At 41.9% G+C, this 27,206-nt stretch overlaps 1 protein-coding gene and 2 non-coding genes across 6 annotated transcripts in view; 1 reads left to right on the top strand and 2 right to left on the bottom strand.

The window, feature by feature from the left end:
• The window catches only part of FMNL2 (formin like 2), a 347,713-nt gene that overhangs the window by 205,757 nt on the left and 114,750 nt on the right, over positions 1–27,206 (top strand). For all 4 annotated transcript variants that reach the window (XM_066279848.1, XM_066279851.1, XM_066279849.1 and 1 more), the window contains exon 3: positions 24,766–24,846. In XM_066279848.1, coding sequence (XP_066135945.1) covers positions 24,766–24,846 — 81 coding nt within the window. The remainder of the gene's footprint in view (positions 1–24,765; positions 24,847–27,206) is intronic.
• On the bottom strand, positions 2,657–2,731 carry TRNAP-UGG (transfer RNA proline (anticodon UGG)). The gene has a single exon. It is a non-coding gene; the product is annotated as a tRNA-Pro (tRNA).
• Positions 5,975–6,050, bottom strand: TRNAS-GGA (transfer RNA serine (anticodon GGA)). Its single transcript has one exon. It is a non-coding gene; the product is annotated as a tRNA-Ser (tRNA).

The raw sequence follows: 27,206 nt of genomic DNA, 5'->3' as shown, positions 1-27,206 counted from the left end.
TTACATAGCAGTTTGTGCTGCTTCAATAATGCAGGTCCTATGATTTAGTTGCTTTTCCATTCATGCATATTGATGTATATTCATGCAAGAAGGTGAATTATTTATGAAGAGACATTGCTTAGGCTGATAAATTATTTCAGTTTTTAGCAGTTCTTTTTATTTTATCATTAACTCAGAACAAATTCATAGTCTTCAGGGGAAGATAAAATAAAAAAAATAGAATTCTCCATTTTCTTTCTACCCTCTTAATTGTACACCTTAGAGGTCTACTGGTAAGACTTTGAAGTTTCCTTCCAGTTTATTTTAAATGTTTTTGTTATTTAAAAACAAATATATGAACACACATATACTCTTCTGCCTCTTGATACATGTGTCAGTGTATATGTTTCTAACTTATTCGTTTAAATATTATGTAGTGTTCTATTATTGGTAGTGATTTGGGCAGAAATTTATTCCAGGGATTTTTTTTTAAACTTAGGAAAGTCACTCTCTAGAGCAGGGGTCTCAAACTCAACTCAGCATGTGGGCCGCAGAGCAAGATCACAGCCGTTCAGCGGGCCACACTAGGTCTACAAAAGGCAACTGTTACGCAACACTTTTCTCACTGCAGTTGAAAACAAAAAAAAAATCAGTACAACAAGCACAATCGTACATGCAGTTTCCTCAGTGTCACAAAATGACCAGAAACTGTAGTTCGCATCACAACTGCTGTTAACTAAGCTAATATCTAGCTAGGATGCTAGAGAAATGAAAAATACAAGTAGGCCCCTAGGCATACTTAATTTTATCCAAAATATTTTGAACTTTGTGGATTAGTCTGTGGGCCGCACAAAATTGTTCGGCGGGCCTCATGCGGCCCGCGGGCCGTGAGTTTGAGACCCCTGCTCTAGAGTATATAACACTCTTTCATTTTGTGTCGTGCGCTTCAGGGTGCTGTGTCCCTTACCCCATTCCCCCTGAAAGTTTCTGAGGAGTGTTGTAATTCCTCCTACTTGTGCTCCCTTGGGTCGCTACTGTGGGGTAAAATGTGTCAGGGACAGAGGGGTTTTCCTAGGGGTTTTTCCATGTTTCATAAGAAATAAATGTCCACAGTTTATATAGAATTTCTGAAGAACTCATTGTGTGTTGTTTGACCTAAGCCCCTAAACCAAAACAGTAATGAAATTATGGTAACAATTCTCCTTGTTTTCCATGCTGTGTTGAGCACAAGAATAGGTAGAAACTGAAGAGGAAGCATGCTGCTTATATGACTGGGATCCAAAAGAATAAAAATTCTGCTTTCTTGAGACTTAATTTTTAACTAATATTATCTAAACCTATTATTGCAAGGAAAAATGATTTTATGACAGTGAGCAGATATAAAAGGGATAGTTAATGTACAGGAAAGACAAGTCCAAGGGGGTGAAGCGTGGCAAGGCAGGTGGCTGGTGAGTGAGCCCTGTGAGCAAGGGCTGAGCCCCCCTTCGTCCTCCGACGGGCAGAGCGCTCACTGCCCACTCAATCTGCCCTGCTCCTTTCTGGCTTTAGTGAAGTATTGATTTCTGTATCTCCAGTATGCCGAAAAGGGAAACCTGCTGATGATGGAAGATTTCCAACAGGTGTATGTATACTTCTTTCAGACCAAGAGTAGCTCCATAGGGTTGATGGTGGTGCTGAGGATAGCTTAAGGCTCAAAGAGGAGCAGATCGGTTATTTGATCATTTGTCTGATGTTCATTCAACTCTTCAAAGTTCAGGTTGTTATTGTCTTAAATGCCAGGACATGGAGAATTTAGCTACCTCATTTATTACTTTCTGGCAGTCACTTCAACAGTTGTCTTTGAATAAGATGACCAATATATCAGGATTCCTCGTGAATGAAGGTTATCCTTGCACCGACAATGAAACCTGAAATTTCTCTATGTTGTGGAATTTGTGCAGATTGGTGCATCACATCCTTTTTTCTCTAAAAAAGCAAATTTGGAGAGTTCAAATAAAGTGCTCTTTACTGATTCAGTTTAGGAAAGTCAACTGAATTTAATACCATTCATTAACGTTTTCCTCTGCATATGGTTGCATTAATCTGTCTCTTTATTTTGTAAGTATTTAATGTCTCCCCCACCAGGAGTGAGTTACCTGTGTTTGTACCTCCAACACCTTGCTTAGTGCCTGAAATAAAACAGGTGCTTATCCAGAGTGTGTTGAATGAAAGAGTAGCTAAATGGCCTGACCAGGCGGTGGTGCAGTGGATAGAGCGTCGGACTGGGATATGGAAGACCCAGGTTCGAGAACCTGAGGTCGCCAGTTTGAGTGTGGGCTCATCTGGTTTGTTTGTTTGTTTATTTATTTGTTTATTTATTTATTTATTTATTTTTATATTTTTCTGAAGCTGGAAACGGGGAGAGACAGTCAGACTCTCGTATGCGCCGGACCGGGATCCACCCGACACGCCCACCAGGGGCTACGCTCTGCCCACCAGGGTGCGATGCTCTGCCCCTCCGGGGCGTCGCTCTGCCACGACCAGAGCCACTCTAGCACCTGAGGCAGAGGCCAAGGAGCCATCCCCAGCGCCCGGGTCATCTTTGCTCTAATGGAGCCTTGGCTGCGGGAGGGGAAGAGAGAGACAGAGAGGAAGGAGGGGGTGGGGGGTGGAGAAGCAAATGGGCGCCTCTCCTATGTGCCCTGGCCGGGAATCGAACCCGGGTCCCCCGACGCCAGGCCAATGCTCTACCGCTGAGCCAACCGGCCAGGGCTGGGCTCATCTGGTTTAAGCAAGGCTCACCAACTTAAGCCCAAGGTCACTGGCTGAGCAAGGGGTCACTGGGTCTGCTGTAGCCCCCTGGTCAAGGCACATATGAGAAATCAATCAATGAACAACTAAGGAGCTGCAGTGAAGAATTGATGTTTCTCATCTCTCCTTTCCTGTCTGTCCCTATCTGTCCCTCTCTCTGACTCTGTCTCTGCCACAAAAACAAAAACAACAACAACAACAAAACAAAACAAAAAGAGTAGCTAAATGATGTTTGAGAGACAGTGGAGAAGGAAGAAAAGGCAGAAGGTAGGTGGAAGCCTGGAATTAGAGATTTCATCTTTCTTTATCCCTTTTACCTTCGGTGCCTGTTGGTATAATTTGTTACAAGTGAAACTGAACTTCACCACTCAATTCTGGAATCTCCTTTAGAGCAGGAAGGGTGCCTGATGTAGATGGGAAGACATCTATATGAGCATTTGTGCAATGACACCTTGTCTTCATCTACCCACAGTGAACTGAAAAGCCAGTTCCATGGCTCCTTCTAGGGAACAAAATATTTCTAAGAGATTAAATCCCAAAGAGCTTTCCATAGTAAGAGCATCCCGGATATGTCCCTTAGCCTTTTCCTGGATTACTGCATAAATTCAAAGATGACCTTTCTAGTGGGTCTCCTAAGTTAAAGTAACCTGGGAGAACTGTCTTAACTCTGGTCCGAATGGGGCTGTGGAAACCACAGAAAGAAAGACTTCCCTGGCAGACTTGGGGTGTTGTGAGGTGCATCCCAGTGAACTGATTTCTGTGCTGGAGTTAGTGGGCTGAGTTCCCATGAGGACATTAGTTCAAGGACTCTGTGGGGACATGATGCAAGTGTTATAGTAGCCTGCCATGGTGGTGTGAGAGTAAAAAGCTGGAGATGTTATGTTCCTTGGACAGTTGCGAATGAAAACCTCAGCTGCGACGCAGGGAGGGGGCGCTCTCCTCGCTCTTTGCAGCCAAGTAGACAGAGAATGCCCCTGCTCTCGCTCCTGCCTCGGCGAGTGCTGCTCCCGCACACAGAGCCTCTGCTGCACTGTTGTTGGCTTTGGGGCTGTTTGCCATCAGTTTAGGGAAAAAGGTGCATTTAGGGAGCTTTAGAGATCCTGAGTGGACTTTCAAATCATTGTATCAGGTAGGGTTGTCTTTATTTTTTTTCTTGAAAAGTTAAAACGTACTTGGCAAAAAGAAATATTAGAGCATATGAAGTAAAGTGTAGGTCCTTTTGCCTTTCCTACCTGTTCACTCATGCCCTTAATTTACTGATACCGAAACTGAAGTCCAAGAGCACAAGTGACTAGCAGCAGTACCAAGCCTTCCCCTCCCCACCGTCTAGTTAGTGAGATGAGAACACCTGTCTCCAAACTCCGCTCAGGAACCCTTTCAGCTATTTCCTATTACACAGGGACCTGGAAATGAGCCATTCTAGTAGGTAGGAGGCTCTCACTGAAGCTTCATCTGTGGCTTCTCAGCTGTGATTGGTTAAGGGGCGAGGAACTATTGAACTTACGGGTGTTGGGGATTGGTTCATAACTGTGCCTCTGCTGAATGATGAAGTGGACGTGGTCAGTCATATATTCAGGACGTTTGAGAAGACTAATGCCTATGAGTATAGATTGTGTGAATGCAAAATCCAGCCCTGAATATTAGTGGTGCCACAGCTGAGCTGGGCTAGAAAGTTTCCCTGCGGCTTTGCCAGTACTAATGGCAAGATTTATTTTTGGGGGGTGGTTTGGCCTGGCACAACCTTGCCCCCTGTTGGCTGGCTGTTGTTTTGTAGTAGGCTTAGTAGAGCTGGGTCTACCCCTTCCTTGACTTGGAGTTATATGGGAGAAGGTGATCAAAACCAAAACAAAAAAGGTGCGAGTTAAGAGGGGGCAGGAAGTCATGGCCACCTTGACTTGGTTGGCTTCCTGGGTCAGGCACTTCAGGGAGATAGAATCTCCACTGCCAAAGCTTGGCGTGTGTCCTGATCCAGAAAGAGGATGGTCCCTGTTGCCACTCTGCCAGAGCTGAGTCAGGCCAGTGGCACTGAGATACTCCACTACTGAGATACTTCAGTAGTGAGAAGTGCTCTCTTATCTTGCTCAGCACAGCTGACCTATGATATTTGAATGTATTTAATTATTAAGAATATAATTTTATTTTAAATCCTTCACTTATATTTCCTAATACTATTTCTTTGAAAAGACAAGAAAGACTCTTGTTGGCTAACTTGTATCAATAATGAAGCCAATTTACCACTGGAATAAAATTTCCTAAAAAAGTAAATAGCATTGCTAATTTTTAAAAAATGTTCATGGTTTTGTGAGCTAGTTAGAACTCTTTTTGCCAGGTAAGCAAGTAATACTGGATTCTGATATATTATTTCCTGTGGACCATCAGATCCTCAGTAGTGTGGCTTGTCCTGGAGCACCAGGGGTAATAAACAGCAATATGGTGGGGAGTGAGGGGAGAGTCTACGGCAGTGTTGGTGGCTGCCATGTTAATTATTTGAGCAACCGTATGGATGGCCTAGACATTGGGGAAGAAGTTGAGGAAAAGCGAGTGACGCAGCAATGTGTCCCCTCCCTACCCAGTCTCCCTTGCTCCCAGACTCCAAACTTAATCTGCCTTCAGCCCCTGTCCTCAGGTTCCAGGCTTTGATTCTTCATTTAGCCACAGTCACTTCATTCCGGCTTTACCAGCTGTTGGGTTACCAGCCAGCCACCGCCCCTTCCCCCTTATTGTGAGTCCTCTGGCTAGCTGATATTTTTGCTATATTTAATATTGTTTGATGTTAAATTGTTTACATTTTTACTTTATTTCTATAATTCTGTGGCATGTTGAAATGCTGTCTATTTTTAAATCATTACGTGGTTTTTGAGATCTATTTACTTCTTTGAAAATTCTTTCAAACCCTTAGTGTACTTTTTTTTTTTTTTTGTATTTTTCTGAAGCTGGAAACAGGGAGAGGCAGTCAGACAGACTCCCGCATGCTCCCGACCGGGATCCACCCGGCACGCCCACCTGGGGCAACGCTCTGCCCCTCCGGGGCATCAGTCTGTTGCAGCCAGAGCCACTCTAGCACCTGGGGCAGAGGCCGAGGAGCCATCCCCAGCGCCCAGGCCATCTTTGCTCCAGTGGAGCCTCGGCTGCGGGAGGGGAAGAGAGAGACAGAGAGGAAGGAGGGGGGGGAGGGGTGGAGAAGCAGATGGGCGCTTCTCCTGTGTGCCCTGGCCGGGAATTGAACCCGGGACTTCTGCACTCCAGGCCGACGCTCTACCACTGAGCCAACCGGCCAGGGCTAGTGTACTTTTTTGCTTATCATTTTGATTCTGGTTATTTCCCCTCCATGTAATCCTTCTTTTGAATATTTTTAATATTTTAAAATTTTTGTTCATATTTTTTTTAGAGAGGAAGACAGAGAAATATAGATTATTTGTTTCACTTACTTATGCATTCATTGGTTGTTTCTTATATGTTCAAGAAATTAATACAGTAATTGCAAAGATGAATAATTATTTAATACTGTTTATTGCCCAATTCATATTTCCCAGTTTTCTGTTATGTTATTTCTATCTGGTTTGTTCATATGAGAATCAAACACTAATTATTGCATCTGGTTGTTATTTTCTTTATGTCTGCTTGAATATAGAACAAACTTTTATTCAATGATGTTCATGTAGTGAAGAGAAGAAGCTGCTTGTAGAAAGCTTTATTTTCTGCATTTACCTGATTGTTTCCTGAATTTTCTGTAAGCCAGAGTTTAGATGTGAAAACACAATAGGTTGATGTTGAACATCTTTGTCTATTGTAGAATATCATTGGAGACAAATAACATCTAATGTCTCACCACCAGATAATATGGGTCAGTGGATCAGGTCACAACCTGATTCCTCCATTGTGTAATTATGTTTTTCCTTTTGAGCCAAAAGAAATCTGTGGACTGTTACTTTGGCACCATATATACATCTAGTTACCTATTAGCCTTGTACCTTGTGGGTTTAAAACCAGTTGATAATCTTTTGCTGAATTAGTTTCATGAGGAATTTCATTTTCTTTCTACAATAAGCCAGTGACTAGAATTTTCAACTGGGTTTTGGTTTACTCTGGAATATAATTATTCCTGAAATTCTTTTCCTCAATTTACATTTTTCAAAGTAAGGATTGGTTTAATAGATACCTCAAAAGGTGGTAAGTGACTTTTTCCTGGCTTCCTTTTGTGAATATCATTGTGAACTCAAGGATTTTCATAGAGTCAGTGTATTTTAATCACTATATTATTTTTGAAGCTCACATGATCAGTACTTTGATGTAGGAACCTCTTCATGCTGGCTTCTGTGTCCTTTGACATGACTCTAGTCATCCCCGAGAGCTCGTTTCATGGTTTATCTTATACTTTCCTTGCCCTAGACCTAGAATAAGATATTTCTGTAGGCCCCCTATTCCTTTTAGTGGGGGATGGGATTAGTGATGCATATGTGAGCTAGAGGTCATCACAGCTACTGGGAGAATTTGCTTCTCAGTTTAAGTATCTATACCTTGAGAACATGTCTAAAAATTGAGACTCGATTTAGGGAGTGAACGCAAAATAAGATACCAATGCTATTATTAACTAAAACAATAACTAAAATTACTGAGTAAAGGATACATTTTTTTTTGTAGCTTGTGTCCCCGGGATGCATTCTATTGGAGATGTACTAAGTACTGTGATCTAGTCACTTGATATACATAGATTTTTCTGTTCTTAACTTCTAGTGTAAATTAGAGTAACAATAGAATAACAAATAGATGCTGTTTTAGTTTCCTAGGGCTGCCATGACATTACCACAAATTTGTGACTTAAAGCAACAAAGTGTTCCATGTTAGTTCTGGAGGCCAGAAGATCAGAAACAAGTTGTCTACTGGGCCTTGTTTCCTGCAGAGGCCCTAGGGCAGGGGTCGGGAACCTATGGCTTACAGGTCAGATGTGGCTCTTTTGATGGCTGCATCTGGCTCGCAGACAAATCTTTAATAAGAAAAATAATAACGTTAAAAATATAAAACATTCTCATGTATTACAATCCATTCATTTCCTACCGCTCATGTTCATGGTTGCGGGTAGCTGGAGCCAATCACAGCTGTCCTCCCGGACAACACCAAATTTTTATTGGATAATGCATAACGTACACGGGTCATTGTATGGCTCTCATGGAATTACATTTTAAAATATGTGGCGTTCATGGCTCTCTCAGCCAAAAAGGTTCCGACCCCTGCCCTAGGAGGAATCTTTCCTTGCCCCTCCTAGCTTCTGTGGCTCTAGGCATTCTTTGGCATGTAGCTGCATGACCTTCATCTTCATATGGCCTTTCCCTTTTCTTCTGATGTCTGTTTCATCTCTTTTGTCTCTGACAAGGTCACTTATTGGATCTAGGGCCCACCTGGACAGTCTAGGATGATCTCATCTCAAGGTCCTTAACTTCATTACATTGGCAAAGACCCTTTTTCCCAGTACAGTCCCTTCCACTCATTTGAAAGTTAGGACATGCACATTTGTCTTTGGTATTATAAAGTACTGCACCCCAGATTCTGAAAGGCACTGTACCTCATTTCATCGAGTTCACATAGAGACACCCAGTCCAAATAAATTTTGAAGAGTTTTATTAGAGGAGGAGATTTATTAAATATGCCGGCCGCATATGGCTGACACGGGGCAATCGACCCAAATTGTGCAGTCTCAAAAATAGTTCAGGGGCTGCTTATATACTCTTGCTCACACACGGGCGGGGCTGGGGGGGGGAAGCATGACATCATGGCATAGGCTGGCAACATTTGTTTAGGGGATACATAGAAGAAACATTAAGATTTTTAAGGTAACACAATCAAAGATGTTTACAAATCTTTCAGGGTTCAACTTCCCTCACTAGCCTAGAGGTATTTTACCCTCAAGATTCCGGGAAGAGGGAGGAACTACAATCAATGCAAGGTGGTATGTAAATTCTACCTCCTATTGAAAGAGAAGAAGATTCTAGGTTAACCTTTATTTTAGATTTAAAACTGAATGACCTATTGGTCTTGCAAGCCAGAAACTTCTACATTCTTCTCCCTCCCCTCCCTAAAGGAGGGACGGGACAGGAAAGCCTGACCTTTCCTCCCAGAATATCAATATCAATTTTCAGCATTTTGGTACCTTACAACATTGGGGGCCACCATTTAATCCACTGCAGATACCAAGATGTATAATGATTGGCATAATATAATTGTTTACATAACAATCCATGTTGATATTGTTGAGCATCAGGATAAATCTATAGACATAACCAGGGATCCAGGTGAGACTGTTTTCAACATACTGCTTCAGCTGGCCCTGGGGTTGTGGCTGGTCAAAGGAGGAAAGAACATGCAGGTGCATACCTGGGAGTTTTCTCGGCCAGGCTTGGAGGTAGTGTGGGTCATCAGCAGTCTTATTCCATTGGCTAGACCTGTAGAGGAGGATGAGAAATGGAGGCAGCAGGACATGCACGAAGAGAAGACAGTGTTAGGAAAAACTAGTCTCTGCCATGGTTACCAAGTTTGATAGTTTCATTTGTTGTAGGTTGCATTCAGTATTACAACTTGTTTTTACTTAGATCTTCATGAATTTACCTTTTGAATAAGCATGTAGTTGTATGGGCGAGGGGAGGCGAAGAGTGAGGTAAGATGGTGTGTGCCTTGATTTTCCCAAAACTCACTCAGAGGCGAGAAGAGACACTAAATCGTTGCTAGTAGCACTTCCTCCCGAGTTCCAGCGGTGTACCAGGCGTGAAGTGGCTGCGCGACATGTGTTTTGCCACTTAAAAGCAAACACAGAATTTTGTCTGGGTTATCTCTGGTTTGAGATTTTAAAGAGACTGTCTTCCTTTTCTTGAAGTCTCTAAATCTAAAGAAAGGTATTGAGTTAGTTGCAAAGTTTCCCTTCCATTAAAACTCCCTCCAGGTCTCTGATTCCTTGATTCTGAGTCCCTGGAGAAACAGGTGCCAGGCCTATATGTTGAGCTTTCTCATGGATAGTATCTCTGGAGTCAAGGAGAACTGAGTCTGAACCTGGAAGCGGCTGTACACTCTCCTCTTCCAGAGATCCCCTTAATCATCCATTTTTTATAGTGGGAAGAAAAGGTGCTGGCCTGTCCCATGGGAACTGGTAGGGGGTAGGAAAAGCAGAGAAGGTAACCTAAAGAAAGAGGGGAATTATTCCTCTTAATACTAATAATCCCTTTTGTCAGCTTGATATAAATGCTCGGCCAGTAGTGCTGTCGGAGCAAGAAGCCCAGGCTCAGTGTGATTTGAAGCTTTCAGGTTATCTTCTGCCAGGATGAACATCACATCGCCCTCCTTCCTGCCTGGCAATACAAAAGGAATTATAGGACCCCCCCCCCCCCCATGAAAACACTTAACTTCCTAAGCTGACTTAGATGACCCCCTTAAGTTGTATGAGCATCTTTTGCAAACTTGGGACCACTTCTACAGGAAATGAAGAATCATATTGGCAATTTGATGCCTACTGGCTAGACTGAGGTTGACCTTTGACACTATCTTTTAGGAAATAATTTAAGTGATTTATTAAGGTGTTTTGGCCAAGAATTTCTGCTAGGTAATACAAATACAACTTTATATTGTTTTAGCCCTTGAACATTTAACTTACAGTCTTTGCCGTGGAAGGCTGTTTTTGTTCAACTTTTACAAAATAGAAAAGTCAAGCAGCTTTTTGAAAGTTACCCAGTAAGTGGTTGAGCTGATACTAAGACATCATCTCAAAAGAAAATTCTGCAAAGACAATATAGAACAGAGAGCTTTCAGCCCACCTATTTCCCCTACTTACGTAGCATTTGTTGCAAATCTTGATGACCTTTCAAGTAAAATGTTTTAAGGGGAATTATTTTCTGAAGTCATTGAGGAGACAAAGGTGCCTGTGGTCTTTATCTCTGCTATGGTAGTAAAACAGCATTTTGATTTCACTTAAATAGAAGAAATATAAATTAGTTTTGATTCCTAGTTAAGTAGTATAGACGTTAGCGGTGAAGGGAGAGAGGAGAGAGAATTCAAAATACGGTTTGGGTTTTTAAAGAAATTGTTTTGTAAAAAATATGTAGGGGCAGAGAGACTGTGTATAATCTACGTTAACCTGGTGGAGCCTAGCTGTGGACAAAACCATGGCTTGTGGTTGCATCTTCAAGTAGTAGAAATACCCTCATTGTGCAGATAAATGTTTGTTACCCTTGTTCACTGCTAGTGCTCTTTCTAAGAACTTTGACACAACCATTTGGCTGCTGCTATCTGTGCTCATACTATTTTCAGATATACAGGTAACTTCCCAAGTCCATGTAAAACCCTGTAGAATAACCGCTCATAATAGATTGGGTGTTGTGCTTACATATCTCTGTCGTAGCCAGCACTGATCCTCAGCAGTGGCCAGTTTCAAAGGACTGACTTGCTTCCACCTCCCTGTTTAGCCCATCCTTGTAAGGTGTAGTGTAAGACCTTGATTTAAGGCCTAATTTTGGCCATGTGGATCACAGATGGGAACTTTTGTTTACTTAATCTTGTGATCTGAAGATGAAAAACAAACAAAATAGACAGGAGGTTGCTAGAAGAGGTGTGTGCAGGTATTTGTTATGTTAAATTGAAGTTATGGAGGATCTAAGAAGAAACCATGAAGTATCCAGCTGGAGCGGGTTTAAGATTGAGGTGTTCAGGTTGTTAGCACGCATTGCTCTCGCTTTTATATTTTAGAAGGTGGATATTTATGTATCTAGGGAACTGGGATGTGTGTTGACTTGGGGGAAGTAAGGAGGATCGGATAAAGATGGTGGATTGGGCAAATCTCATGAAACGACAGTAAGGATGTCGAAATTGACATTTCCCTAATGACATTGGGCATCTTTTTATGTGCCTGCTTCTCGTTTGTATATCTTCTTTGTTAAAGAATTCGTTCAAACCTTTTGCCTATTTTTAAAAGTTGGGTTGTTTGTCTTATTGAACAGTAGAAGATGAAAAAATATATGCCCTGGATATAAGGTATTTATCAGATATATTTTGCAAGTATTTTTCTCCTATTTTGTGTCTTGCCTTTTCATATAACAGTGTCTTTCAAAGAGCAGAAGTTTTTCTGATAAAGTCTAATTTAGTTTATTTTTTATAAGTGGTTTGTGCGTTTTGTGGCCTAAGAAGTCCTTGCCCACTGTCGGGTCACAAAGTTTTATCTCCTGTGTTTTCTCCTAGGAATTTTGTGGTTTTGGTTCTTATGTTAAAATATGTGGTCTATTTTGAGTTAATTTTGGCACAGGGGTGAATTAAAGCTGGAGATTCACTGTTTTCTTTCCCCATATGTGTGTATATCCAACTATTTCAGCTATTTGTTGAATAGACTTCTTTTTTCATTAACTACCTTAGTGTCTGAAAACCGAATGGTATGGGCCTGTTTCTGTACCACTGATCCTATTTCTCTCCTTTTGTCAGTACAGCACTGTTTTATTACTGTCTTGAAATCAGGTTGTGTGAATACTGTTTGTTATTTTGCAAAATTATTTTTGCTATTCTATTTTTTTTGCATTTTTACGTAAATGTTAGAATCAGCTTGCCAATTTCTAAGAAAACACCTCTAAGATTTTGATTGAAGTTGCATTGACCCTTTAGATCAATTTTAGAAGAACTGACATCTTAGCAATATTGACTCTTGTGATCTCTGAACATGACATCTTTATTTAAGTCTTTAATGGCTCACCAGGAGTGTTTTGAACTTTCTCAGCATAGAGATCTTGCACATATTTTGTTAAATATATCCCTAAGTATTTCATGATTTTTAGTGCTATGTTAAGTGATATATTTTTAAAATAAAAGTTTCCAATGTTTTTTTTTTTCTAGAGAAATACTGTTTTTGGATAATTCCTACTTCATTGATCCCCCTTATGGAGAAAGGTGGTTTATGCTATATCACTGCATTTTCAAAACCAAGTTCTACTATTAAACATTATTTTAGTGGTTTCTGTACAGTAAACAGCAGCCATAAGTGTGAGCCATAAACTCAGTTCAGTGTTCTGAGTTTATAATGTTTAAGTCTGTTGCCTAAAGTAAATGAAAGCATGGGTAAGAGTAATACTAAGATCTGATCCCCCCCCTATTTTCTTTTTTTTTGTTTGTATTTTTCTGAAGCTGGAAATGGGGAGAGACAGTCAGACAGACTCCCGCATGCGCCCGACCGGGATCCACCCGGCACGCCCACCAGGGGCGAAGCTCTGCCCACCAGGGGGCGATGCTCTGCCGCGACCAGAGCCACTCTAGCGCCTGGAGCAGAGGCCAAGGAGCCATCCCCAGCGCCCGGGCCATCTTTGCTCCAATGGAGCCTTGGCTGCGGGAGGGGAAGAGAGAGACAGAGAGGAAGGAGGGGGTGGGGGGTGGAGAAGCAAATGGGCGCTTCTCCCGTGTGCCCTGGCCGGGAATCGAACCCGGGTCCCCCGCATGCCAGGCCGACGCTCTACCGCTGAGCCAACTGGCCAAGGCCTACCCCCCCTATTTTCAATCCTTCTGTTCTCTTCATGAGGATGCTATCTTTGTATGTATTAGACACTAGGAGACGTCAGTGGAAGGCATCTTCCTTCTTTACCTCTTCCCATGTCACCTACTTGAAAGTTCCCTGACATAAATTATGCCCTTCAGAAATAATACAGTCCATTCAGTTCAGCAAGCACCTATAGAACTTCTGAAAATTGTCCTCATGTATTTGCATGCTGTTTGAATTGGGGCAAATGAAGTTTCAGAGAATCTGGTTAGTATAATTGTAGTCAGAAAAGCAGTCCTGAAAATAAGAGCTTGCTATTTTTTCAAATTCTACAGTGATTGAAGCTTTTACCTAAATCTTGAACTATTTAATGGTTTTTATAAGAAATTTAAGGCGTATTCTGTTCTTTTCTTGTTTGTTTTTTGGCCTTGATCGGGATCAGAACTTGCTTATTTTTCTTTTCCTCCTCCATGTTTTATTTGTATGATACATGATTAGCTTGGGAGACTTTAAAGATCTTCTGTATGTTATTCTTGTTTGGAAGGTATCCTTAAGTAAGGTTTCTAGAATTGTAATAAAAGGGGGAGAAAGGGTTTCATATTCTCATTTTTCATGAGGGTTTCATATTCCCATTTTTCATGTGAAGAAACAATGAGGTGTGTTTATACCCCTTGCATTTTTACAGGAATACTCCCCAGAGAGTTTGCAAAATATTCCTGAAAGCATACACTTTATGGTTTTATAATGTAAGTATAACTTTAAACATAACCGAAAATATTTTTAAGTCTCTGCTTACCAAAGATATCCATGTTCTCTTTGTATATCGAGTAAAAAGAGGGATTCAGGTATCCAAAGTAGGAAGTACAGACAGGAGCTTTAGTGTACAGAGGACCTATCTGGGGAAATTAAGAAAATGCAGGTTTTTGGGTACTTGATGACTTAGGTCAGGAGAATTTTTGCAATTTAATGAGAACCTTCAACTGCTTTAGATGCAGGCCTTTGGTAGTGTGTATTCTAAGAAATGCTGAGCCCTGGCTGGATAGCGTGATTGGTTAGGGCGTCGTCCCAAAGCACTGAGGTGTGGGTTCGCTTTCCGGTCAGGACACATACAGGAACAGATTGAGATTCCTGTCTGTCTGTCTGTCTCTCTCTCCCTCCTTCCTCTCTCTAAAAGCAATGAAATAAACATTAAAAAAAAGCCAATCTAAAAGAAGGGAACGTTTTAAGGGTTTTCCAGTATTTGACTTTCCATCACTCTATTAATATTTCTTAGATCCTCAGTAACAATAACAGCTATGTGCACTGAACACTGCTACGTGTCAAGCAGAGTCATGGGTCAGCCTTTTCCTAGGACAACACAAGATAATAAACATTGTTAGTATGATCTCCTTCATTACAAATTCAACAAATGCAATTAAAACACTTTTTTAATTGGGGAAATGCTGAACTGTGAATAGGATTAAAGAGATATTAGAGAATGAACTATAGGATGTTATGATTAGGAAAGACCTGTTGAACCAGAAGAAACTTTTGCTAGTCTAAATAAAGGAAATTATTTGGAAAAGTCTCATCAGAAGTTATTTTGAGGCTGAGAGCTGTAATGGAACACTTGGAAAGTCGTCCTCTCCTCTCGGACTAGGAAAATGATTTCATATTTAGAGCTGAAGAATGCTCCAAGGCTCTCCAAGAATATGGCTGTGGAATGAATCTGACATGCTGATTTTTCAAGTCTAGTCTAGTGCAGAAATGGCCAACTTTTAAAGTTGAGAATGAAGAAAGGAGAGTTATACGCTGTGACCCATATGTTCTTTCAGCATTCAAATCTCCTTCTTTATTCCTTATTGTCTTTCCTATGTAGTAGCCTATTATTTGATGTCTGCCATTGTCCTTTCCAGGTTATCATTTAGATCCTTTGTGCCATTAACTTTCATAAACTTCACTACCAGGTCTCAGCAAGCCCTTGAAGTTCCTAGCACATGCCTCATGATTTTCTCCTCTTTTGTTCCCATGTGCCCCCATCTGGAAAACGGCTCTGTCTGCTGCCTCTCTCACCATCCCAGGATATCTATGTGCTGCCTGTCCTTCAAAACTCAATTCAAAAGCTACTTTCTCCAGAGAAGTTCCTTTGATCATCTCAGTTGGAAAGAGCCTTACCTTTCTTTGAACTTCCAGAGGAGCACATATGGTTCTTATCATATTCTACTTTGTATTACAGCCATGTCTGTTGTATCTCAGAGATGAGATTTAATGTTTTGGAATTGAATTTGTTTCATTTTGCGCTTTTTATAGAGCGTCTTGCATAATGTGTTCTGGATGAATGAAAGACTAAAATGACAATTTTTTTTTTACCTTGGTATTTTTCATATTGATGCCTAGAAACAGGAGACTTAAATTTGATAGCAAAATTTAAGATGTTCAGGGGGACTTGTTTAGCAAAATGTTTCATCCAGTAATAACCACAGGGACCCTTCTAAATAGGATCACAGCTGGCACCAGCCGCCTCTGGTAGTTGTTAGACGAAATTAGAATCCCATCTGTACTTGCTTTCCTTGCTACCTATTTTCGTAAATAGGTAGAGTCTAATACGTTTCCCTCATTTTCTCTAAATTGGCCTCCATTTTCAGACACATAGTTTCTGTAGGTGGGACAGTCTGGAAGCCTCTCTGGAGTTTCATGATTTTTTTCGAGGGAGAGCAGCATGGGGTATACATTCCCTTGGGCTTGGTTTCTTGGGGAAGAATCTAGATCTGTTTGTGTAAACTTTTGCCTATTTGTATAAATTGTTAGTCCTGTGAGGACTAAGGTGTTGTGGCTTCCCTTGTTCTCTGCTGCTCAGGAACCCTGATTCCGGTCTCGACACCCCCCTCCCCCCACTATTCTTGGCCTCAGCGATTCTGTATAGATAATTTCTGTCTATATACGATATTAATGCCCTTTTATGTCTTTTATTCTCCCTGTGTACTCACGTCATCATTATCCATTTTTAAGGATGGACTCTTTGAGGACATAAATTATTCCTGTCAACATAGCTCTGAAGAGCATTTAGTACCAAGTTACATCCTGTAAATTAGTATTCACTGATGACAATGATACTGGTTGTAATTACAGCTCATTTAGAGACTAAAGTTTGCTTACTCAGCCTTGGAAGAGGAAGCCCAACTACTTTCAACTTCTAGGAGGAAAATTCATTCAAGCTTAGTGAGCTTGTGTGCACAAAAGCAAAAGCCTTTGAATCATTTTCACTATCTAAAGTGATTTATTACAGAATCAAAATAATAAAACAAAAATGGCATAGCAATGGTGATATCTCGTTTATCCCTAAGGGTGTTTAAACAATTTATTTAGTTCTGCTAATACGCTTCTGAAATAGAGCCAGTGACCCTGTGGCTATCCCAAACGAACAGTGTGTCTCCCACAAGCCTTCAATTTCCTTACCTTCAGATGTCGCACTATAATTTCTTTCTTTAAACCTAAGAATATATATATATTTTTAATTCATTCTTTTCAATTTTATTTTAGATTTTATTTATTCATTTTTAGAGAGAAAGGAGAGAAGGAGCTAGTGCAAGAGAGAGAGAGGGGAAGAGATAGAAGGGGGAGGAGTAGGAAGCATCAACTCCCATATGTGCCTTGACCAGGCAAGCCCAGGGTTTTGAACCGGTGACCTGAGCATTCCAGGTTGATGCTTTATCCCACTGTGCCACCACAGGTCAGACCAAACCTAAGAATATTAAAGTATAAGATAAATTTGAGTGAAATTCTATTTGATTTTGGAGCTGCTTATCCAGATATAATTTATAGAGTGGAAATGCTTATAAAATGCTTGGTCTTATTCCAGCTAACATCAAATTAACCTCAAGTAATTTCTCATGTAATTATACACATGGATAGAGATGATGGAAAGGTTTAGAAATGGTTTGCTAGATGAATGGAGTGCCCTATGCTAATCCTTTAGGCAGAAAGGCTTTCAGTGACAAACTGTATTAGCTCTAGGTGGGGAAGGGAGGGGCATGGGGAGAGGGAGGCCCCAGAGACAGGGTTCAGCTGGTCAGAAAGAACCTGGAGCTGTCTGTGTCCAGGAGAAAAGCCCATGTTGTAGCATTGCTGATGATCAATTTCATTTATTGTGACTTTACCTAATTAACTTAGTATACTCCTGTCACAGCCCCTTCTGTTAATTCTTTTAAGAACGGCCTGGTTTGGGGGTGGGGGTAGGTGGAGCAGGGTATGGAGGGATAAATGGTGAGGGACTGGAGACTTGGGGTGGTGAACACACAATACAGTGTACAGATGTCTTGTAGATTGTACATCTGAAAACTGTATAATTTTGTTAACCAGTGTCACCCCAATAAATGCAGTTTTAAAAAATGGCCTCCCCCAAGTAAAATTTCTCTCTCTCTCTTTCTAAAGAGTGGCCTGGTTTTCCATTTTGGGTTGTGGTAGACTTGAAAATTAGTAAGTGGAGTCCAATAAGTGCTTTGTCTTTTCCTTATCTGCAGGCCCCGCCTGTGTTGAGGCTGCCTGACCTGCCTGCTGGCCAGTGGAGGAGGGGGGGGGCCAGCGCAATCCTTGCAGATTGAGTTAACAAGAAACGTATAATAACAGGAGGCACTAGGCCGTCTCAGAGCCATTAGAGATACAACACAGGCTTATCAGCAGATGTTCTTTAGCTATGACATTAGTTTGGCTGGCTAACTGCTAGCACAGGACCCACTGACTGTGTGCTCTGCTCTCTGTACAATGTTTACAATCTCTTTGCATACTTTTAAACTTTAAAAACTTAACTTCAATTTATGAGAGAAGTGACTTGTATTTGACATTTAAAAGAAGTTTAATTCTTTGAACATTATTAAGGACTGTGTGCCAAATATTCTTCTACATACTGGGACTCAGAAAAGAAAAGAACATGTTTCCACCCTTTTAAAGACTTTTATCAAAAGCAAGACGAGCACACTTATTACAGTGTGGTGAAAAGAACAAGGATCAGAGATCCCGAAAACCTAAGTTTGAGTTCCTGATCTGCACTGTGTATGTGTGTATGATTTAAGGCAAGTTATTTAATGTCTGAGCCTCAGTTCCTTCATTTATAAGAGGAGTTAGTATTGACTTGACACCGAGGGAGGCTTGAGTGAGCTAAGAGGTCTAGAGAGTACGGTTAAGATGTATTATTAAAGATAAGATAACCTTTGAGAAATAGAAAGTGCTGCCCCAGATATAAAGGTAATTGTGTTCCTGGGATTGCATAAATCAAGTCACTTTTAGCAGTGAGAAGACGTTTTCTGATTAATACTAGAGAAATTGAATTCCTAACACTCTATTAAAGTAAAATATTTGCAAACGGCACAGAAGTGTGATGAGAGTCCTGATTTCAGAGCTAGTTCTTACCCCCTCTTTTTCCTTCCGCTCCCCCGGAGCAGAGTAGTGTTCCTGAATGGTAGAGATGGCTCTGGGCCCTCTTCTGTGAATGCTTATGGGGAATGATTAAAAACCCCAGAGCAATTTTATTTCTCATCCAGAAACATTTCGTGAAGAAAGTCTGATCACACAAAGAGAAAAATGCCAAGAGGTTGGGGTGGTGGTGATGTTATATTGATTAAACAATTTGAAAGACATTTGTGGCCCCGGCCAGTTGGCTCAATGGTAGAGTGTTGGTCCAGTGTGTGGATGTCTCAAGTTTGATTCCCGGTCAGGGCACACAGGAGAAGCGACCATTTGCTTCTTCACCTCTCGCGTTTCCCCTTTTTCCTCCCCCCCTCTTCCTCTCCCGCAGACATGGCTTGATCAATTCAAGCACACTGGCTCCAGGTGCTGAGGATGGCTCTGAAGCCTCTGCCTCAGGCACTAAAAATAGCTCAGTTGTGAGCATAGCCCCAGACCAGCAGAGCATTTACCCCAGACGGGGGTTGTTGGGTGGATCTGGTTGGGGCACATATAGGAGTCTGTCTATCTCCCCTCCCCTCACTTGGAAAAGAAGGGAAAAAAAAGACATTTGTATTTTATTTTTATATATCTTTAATTAAATTTATTGGTGTGACATTAGTTAATAAGATTCTATAGAATTTGCTTGTACAATTCTATGATATATCATCTGTTTATTGCATTGTGTGCCCAGCAATCAGTCATATCTTCTTCTGTCACCATATATTTGACCCTCTTTACCCTTTACTCTTCCCATACTCCTTTTCTAGCTGGTAAACATCATACTGTTGTCTGTGTTTATGAGTTTTTATTTATATTTCTTATTTGTTCATTTGTTGCTTTCAGTTTTATATCCCACATATGAATGAAATCATATGGTTTTTAACTTTTTCTGTCTGACTTTATTCACTTAACGTGATGTTCTCAAGGTCCATTCATGTTGTCACAAATGACATCATTTAATCTTTTCTTATTGACTGTCCACTGTATGTATGTATACCATCTTCTTTATTCAGTCATCTCTCAAAAGACGCTTTGGTTGTTCCCGTGTCTTGGCCACTGTGAATAATGCTGTAATGAACATAGGGTGCATCTATCTTTGCAAATGAGATACACAAATGGCCAACAGATACAATATATGAAAGGATGCTCAACTTCACTGGCCATTAGGGAAATGCAAATCAAAGTAGAACAGCCATGTGACCCAGCAACCCCTCTCCTGGGTATCTGCCTGAACAATTAGAAATTTGTATTTTAATAGCTCTCATAAATCCATATTGACAAATCAGCATAATTAAATATCTTTTATCTTTAAGAGTATTTCTATAGATTGTAACTGAGGTTGAGGACTTTGTTCAAAGGCTACCCGTATCAATGATGTTGAACAAGTAGGTACCTAGTTAATTGAAAATAGCATGTGGGAGATGAAACAGATCTGAGAGTGAGGGTGACGGAAAACTCCTAGCCAAGGCTGGGTGGGGTTTCAATTCAAAATCTAAAATTCTACTATTTAGAGGGAAAAAAGTGTTAATTTTTTTTTAATTCAGTGAGAGGAGGGGAAGCAGAGACAGACTTCCGCTTGTGCTCTGACCAGGATCCACTAGGCAGGCCCACTAGGGGGCAATGCTCTACCCATCTGGGGCATTGCTCCATTGCTGAGCAACTGAGCTCTTCTTAGTGCCTGAGGCGGAGGCTATGGAGCCATCCTCAGTGCCTAGCACCAACTTGCTTCAATCAAGCCATGGCTGCAGGAGGGGAAGAGAGAGAGAGAGAGAGAGAGAGAAGCAAGACAGGGAGGGTTGGAGAAGCAGATGGGCACTTCTCCTGTGTGCCCTGATCAGGAATCGCACCTGGGACATCCATACGCTGGGCCAATGTTCCACCACTGAGCCAACCAGCCAGGGCCAAAAATATGTTAATTTAAATAAATATGATGTTAATAATCTAGCCAAAGTTCTTCAAAATAAAAATGTGTTTTGGCAAGGTGCTAACATTCTCCAATGTATTCCCCCAAATATTTCTTTTGTTCAAGTGACCACATTGAAGAGATAGAAAGATTTGGTGAGACAGGTGCTAGATTTATAATTCAAGGAGTAGCTCCTTTTGATACTAGAAAAATGACCTGAAATTTTAGGAAAATTATTTTGTATTCTTCCGCCATAACAGTTTTATTTGAATCCCTGGGTGGAGGTTGAGTTTTTAAGAAATAGCTATAATGTAGACCTACTGTGTTTTAAAGCATCAGTCTTTTTCACTTTCTGTTTCTTGAAAAAATAAGTTACTCAAACCAGTGAAAAATCTGCCTACAACATAACAGCAAAAGCTAATAAGCACATTTGAAAAAGTAGGAATATTAAATTTAAGAATATTAAATTACTAAATATTAAATTTAGACCTTGTCCATAATTTCAGGGGGATAATTATAAGAACATATTTGCAGGACCAATATATATACAGGAAAGGGAAAAAGTAGATTTACAGTTATGAGTGTGCAAAACAGAGATTATTCTTGTATTATTATTTATTAATTATTATATTTATTTGCGTTACAACTGTAAACTTACTTTTGTCCACCCCTGTATTCAAGAAAGCCTTTCTGGGTCACCCCAATCTTAAGTAGGAAATGGAGAAAATTGCGTTTATTGACTTTCAAAAATGGGGTTCACTGAGTGAATATCAACGTTTTATGTGCTACTTAACCAGATTGTGTTGTTTTAAAGGAATAAATATGGCTCTTCTGGTGTGAAGACACTGTGTAAAACAACAAACATTAGAAATGTCTCAGCAACTGTCCACAGATTCAGTTTTTGGTCCTCAAGCAAATACAGCACTAGCCTGAGTTAAAATTCCTTGAGGTTCATGTGTTAGGGACCTTGTATTTAGAAGTAATTGGGCCCTGGCCGGTTGGCTCAGCGGTTGAGCGTCGGCCTAGCGTGCGGAGGACCCGGGTTCGATTCCCGGCCAGGGCACACAGGAGAAGCGCCCATTTGCTTCTCCACCCCTCCACCGCGCTTTCCTCTCTGTCTCTCTCTTCCCCTCCTGCAGCCAAGGCTCCATTGGAGCAAAGATGGCCCGGGCGCTGGGGATGGCTCTGTGGCCTCTGCCTCAGGCGCTAGAGTGGCTCTGGTCGCAACATGGCGACGCCCCGGAGGGGCAGAGCATCGCCCCCTGGTGGGCAGAGCGTCGCCCCATGGTGGGCGTGCCGGGTGGATCCCGGTCGGGCGTATGCGGGAGTCTGTCTGACTGTCTCTCCCTGTTTCCAGCTTCAGAAAAATGAAAAAAACAAACAAACAAACAAAAAACCTAGAAGTAATTGGCTGCTGTAGCAGAGAGGAGCACAGTTTTGCATTGTCACATAGGGTTTTAAAAATTTGGATAATTGTATTATTAAAAAGCATACCTTTTGCTATATCCTAATATATTGCTGGCGTCAGCTGTTGCTGTACGCAGTGTTGGAAATAGTAACTGGTTTCTTGTTAGCTTATCAGTTCAGTTTTCAGACCAGAGCTTTTGTGATTATTTTAGCCTTCAGCTGGACTGGCAGTTGGATTCTGTCTGATCCCTTAGTAAAGTGATGGTGATTTTAAATTTCACAAAAGGACTTTATAAAGGCACTAGATGACACTAGAAATGTTTCTTGTGATAGAAAATTTGGGGGAATAATTAGGAACAATATGCTGATTTTTTTATGTTACCAGCTTTGTTGAGATACAACTTATATACTATAAAATTCACCCTGATCACTTTTTAAGTGGAAAATATTGATAAATTTTTCACTATAAGTCACTTACCTCTATTGTAAAGCATTAAACTAATAAAATACATACAGTTTCACTAGTGAGAGTATGTTTTTATAATAGTAAGATGGTCTTTAGCATTTCTAAGTCTGTAAGTGAGGAAGACTTGAGTGGACCAGGAAGAGGATTGTGGTTCCCTGTGTTGGAGAAATATAAGTCACATGGGATAAACATGCTGGCCAATGTCAGGGTTGTGAAACATTAAAAAATTCCATTTGATTGTATAAGCAACAATCAAATTTAAAAGAATTACTAGGAAAAAAAATCTTTTTGGTTGTAGGTAGAGGAGAACCTAATAAGAATTGTTCTGAGTTTTTGATGAATCTTTGTTTTTCCTTTTTAGAGCTGATGTACTATTTAAACTGTGTGTGTGTGTGAAATAGAGCATAGGTACAGAAAAGGTTGTGAAGCCTAAGAACAGCATCACAAGTAGGATAAAGCCAGTACCCCTGTACCTATTACTTGGGTCAAGAAATAGAACATTGCTGGCCTCTCAAGGAATATTTTGTTCCCTTCCCTACTTAACTCTCTCTCTCTTTTCTCTGTCTCTTTCTCTCATGCGCGCGTGCGCGCGCGCACACACACACACACACACACACACACACATACACACACACACACACAAAATCCATGTAGGTATGTGTCCCTAACCGTTCAAGTTTAATTTTGCCCATATGTGTAAGTCTGTGTAAATGAGAGCGCATTCGTCCCAACATCAGGTTTACGAGCTCCGTCTCTGCGGAGCTCACATCACACACAGCGCAACTTACTCATCTCCACTGTAACACACCGTTGTGTGAACCCCATGCAAGTACTTAGCCATTTTATAGTTGTGGGCATTTGGGTTCTGCCCAGTTTTTTACTACTGCTTATTATTCTGCTGTGGACTCTATAGTATATAAAATCTGATACACGGGGGCGTGAGCTTCTCAAAGTGTAGTCCCTCCACCCACAGCATCAGGGTAAACTAATGAGAATGCAGGATCTGTGTTCAAATACCATTCACATATAGTATATGTGTATGTATAACCTGCTTATTTTAATGATTGTGCTTCTGCTTAAACTAATTTTGAGTCTCTTCTAGTTTGTAACTGCCTTAGGAGCTCATTAGTGGTCACACACATGGGTGCACGTTCACATAAATACATACACACACTCACACACTCACTTCTGTTTCTTAGCAATAGACTCATTATTCGTTTTTTTTGTTGTTGTTGTTGTTGTTTTTTTTTTTTCATTTTTCTGAAGCTTGGAAACAGGGAGAGACAGCCAGACAGACTCCCGCATGCGCCCGACCGGGATCCACCCGGCACGCCCATCAGGGGCGACGCTCTGCCCACTCGGGGGCGATGCTCTGCCCATCCTGGGCGTCGCCATGTTGCAACCAGAGCCACTCTAGCGCCTGAGGCAGAGGCCACAGAGCCATCCCCAGCGCCCGGGCCATCCCCGCTCCAATGGAGCCCTGGCTGCGGGAGGGGAAGAGAGAGACAGAGAGGAAAGCACGGTGGAGGGGTGGAGAAGCAAATGGGTGCTTCTCCTGTGTGCCCTGGCCGGGAATCGAACCCGGGTCCTCCGCACGCTAGGCCAACGCTCTACCGCTGAGCCAACCGGCCAGGGCCTCATTACTCGTTTTTTTTTTTTGTTTGTTTGTTTTTTCCACTTCTTTTTTTTTTTTTTTTTTTTAGATTTTTTATTTATTCATTATAGAGAGGAGAGAGAGAGAGAGAGAAGAGGGGAGGAGCAGGAAGCATCAACTCCCATATGCGCCTTGACCAGGCAAGCCCAGGGTTTTGAACCGGCAACCTCAGTGTTTCCAGGTTAACGCTTTATCCACTGCGCCACCACAGGTCCATTACTCGTTTTTGAAACAAGTTTTATGAAGTTTGAGTCGTTTTTTTTAATATTTAAATGAGAGAGATTTGCATATGCAACAGACTGAAGACCCACTAGACGAGGACCTGCTTGTAGGTCAGGCAGAACGTTATTCCTAGAATGGGAGCTGCAGAGCCCTACAGAGAAAGCAGTGTAGACTTTAGGGCAGATACCAGTTCAATCCATTTGTAGCACTGACAGCTATGTTATCTTAGAGCAGTACTGAATTTCTCTGAGCTTCAGTTTCCTCCTGTGCAAAGAGGAAGACATCGTTCCAACAGGAGCATTATTTGCAGGGCCACATTCATACTGCGGGTGCCTTTCCACCTCGGATCAGCAGCATTAACCTGTTAGGACATGGCTGCTTCTCCTGCCTTCATACCTGTCATGCTTTTTACTTTATCTTTGTGCTTTCTGCAGGAACGATTCCAGGTGAAGAATCCTCCCCATACATACATTCAAAAGCTCAAAGGCTATCTGGATCCAGCAGTAACCAGGAAGGTAAGAGGGACTGATTCCTACTTTTTGATACTGCTTGCCCATTAGCGAGCAGAATCCTCTGCATTGGCGTAGACCTTCCTTCCTCTGCGGGAGAGCCTCTGTCAGAGCCTCCAGGAAGACGACCTTTGGAGACAAACAACATGAGAACGCAAAGAAAAAAGTCGTCCTTCTCACGTGAGGCTGTGTTTAAGAGGACTTTCCTGAGATGAGAGTCAAGTACCTCTGGTGGTTATTGAGTCATTGCTATTTCCAATTACACAGGGCGGTGGGTCCAGTTCAGAGGTGTGTGGGCCCCTAGAAAAGCACGCCTAGCAGAGGGAAGACTTGCCTTTCATGTGTTGGTGGAGTTCCAGAGACCTTGAAAAATCACTGGGGCTTTGTCATCCCAGCTGCGCTCTCACATCCTGTGTTGATGCTTTTAGCAGCTTCCCCGCCCCAACCCTGCCCCTGGCCCCGAGAAGGTAAAGAGAGAATAGCTGATTCCATTCCTAACTGACTCTCTCCTTTTACAAACAAGCCCTGCTTTGTGCACCCACACAATTGGTTTACACTGATGCCTCGTGGTAAGGCACGCAGCCTGGCACAGCCCTGCGGGCCTGGGGCAATCCTGGGATGTCTCAGGACAGGGCCGTCCTTGCTCAGGATGGGGAAGGGGGCTCTTTACCAGATAGCACTTGTTTTTTGGTTGACCTCCTCACAACTCCTGCTTTCAAGGCTGCAGCGAAAATATCTCGAGCTGAGCTCTCTCTGTTCCCCTGTGTGACTCATGAGAGAAGAAAGACACTTTCCCTAGTTAGCCACTGTTTCCAGGGCTCTTGGCTCTTGTATTTTTTTAACTTCCTTTTTCTTATTTTCTGCTTTTACTTAACCCTCTATGCCCCCTGCCCCCACCCCATAAAAAGTCAGGCAGAGGAGAACAGCTATTATTTTCTTTTGGAAGTTTCCCAGGCCTTTGTCCTCTGGTTAACAGGCAGGCAAGCAGAAATAAAATCTGGGCATGACGGTGAAGATGTACTGTAGACCTTTGCTGCCAGCTAGACGCCATATGTGACTTAATGACACAGCCTTGTCCTCTGAGCGTGTACCTGTCAGAGTATCATAATATCCTCCCTCTTGCAGGTGTTTTTTTGTGTTTGTTTTTGTTTTTTAAGAGCTTCTTTCAGGCCCCTTAAATGAGACAGCTGCTTAATTCTATTTGTTTCATTCTTGTTTGTCTCCGCCCCCAAGGATGTAGCGGCCTCAGTTTCATTAGATTAGAGAGGGTTAAGTGAGGGTACACCCATACACATTGAACACAAGCAATAAACCCTGAATGGTTTTCTGGGCCATTTCTTTGCACAGGGGCAGCAAGATTTTAGAAATATTTTCAGGGATCTCAGACTTACAAGCGTTCAGGCTGGATGGCTCAGGGCCTGGCATCAGGCATGCCCACAGAGAGCTGAGCATGGCAGAAACACCGCTGTTGGTGCACGGGCCTGAGAGCTTCTCTCACACAGCGTGTGCTCCATCCCCGAACAGTCAGCACAGTGTTTGTAGACTCTGCGATGCGAGGAGAAAACACGTGAACTCCGGGAGAGCGTCACAGACTGCAGCCCCAGCGCCCACAGGGAGGAAGATGCTTGGACGGCAAAGATGGGTTCCTGCTGGCACACCCCAGCCCTCCTTTGGAACACGTACTCCTGGGTTGAGGCTAAGATTATAAAACAAAGAACAACCAATAAGCTTCTCAGAAAGTGTTTTTACTCCCTTGCAAATAACTCAGTAAAGAAGCCCCAGACAAAAGATGTGCGTGTGGCTGACCTTCAGGCTCTGCCCGGACCCTGTGTGCTCACCCGAATGGCCTTGTTTGGTCTGTGCCTCGTGTCTCACCATCAGACGTTTGGGGCAGACAGAAGAAGTCAAATGGATGTTGTATTAGCCATTTCTGCTTGTACGATGTCTGTCAGGAGCTGGCGGGGGGAAATACTCAATTGCACTCAACATAATTGTCATGCTTAAAGCCTGGGAAAAGGGAGATTTTGTTTGGAGTAAGACTTGGCTTGCAATTAAAATGAGTTTATGAGGCTCAGCTGTAATATGGGAGGGGAAAAGAAAAGATTTCAAATCAGGGCTTTCCATTTTAGCCAGACAGTCTGGGCTGAGTCGTCCCTTAACTGCGTCTGGAGTCCTCAGATAGCTTATTTATTAATCTTTTGTTCATCTTGAATACAAGATACTTAATTTGCTGTCTTCTAAAAATTTTTTCTAAAGTATATTCTATGTAGAGTTCCTTCTAACTAGTTTAAATCCTCCAGGGCAGGAAAGAAAGAGCCTAAATTAGATATCCCTGTGATCAGAAGAACTTGGTATACCAGCCTCAT

Source organism: Saccopteryx bilineata, chromosome 5 (genome assembly GCF_036850765.1).
Source record: "Saccopteryx bilineata isolate mSacBil1 chromosome 5, mSacBil1_pri_phased_curated, whole genome shotgun sequence".
NCBI lineage: Eukaryota > Metazoa > Chordata > Mammalia > Chiroptera > Emballonuridae > Saccopteryx > Saccopteryx bilineata.
Note: the sequence above shows the minus strand (reverse complement) of the source record. Positions and strands in the feature narration are given on the sequence as shown.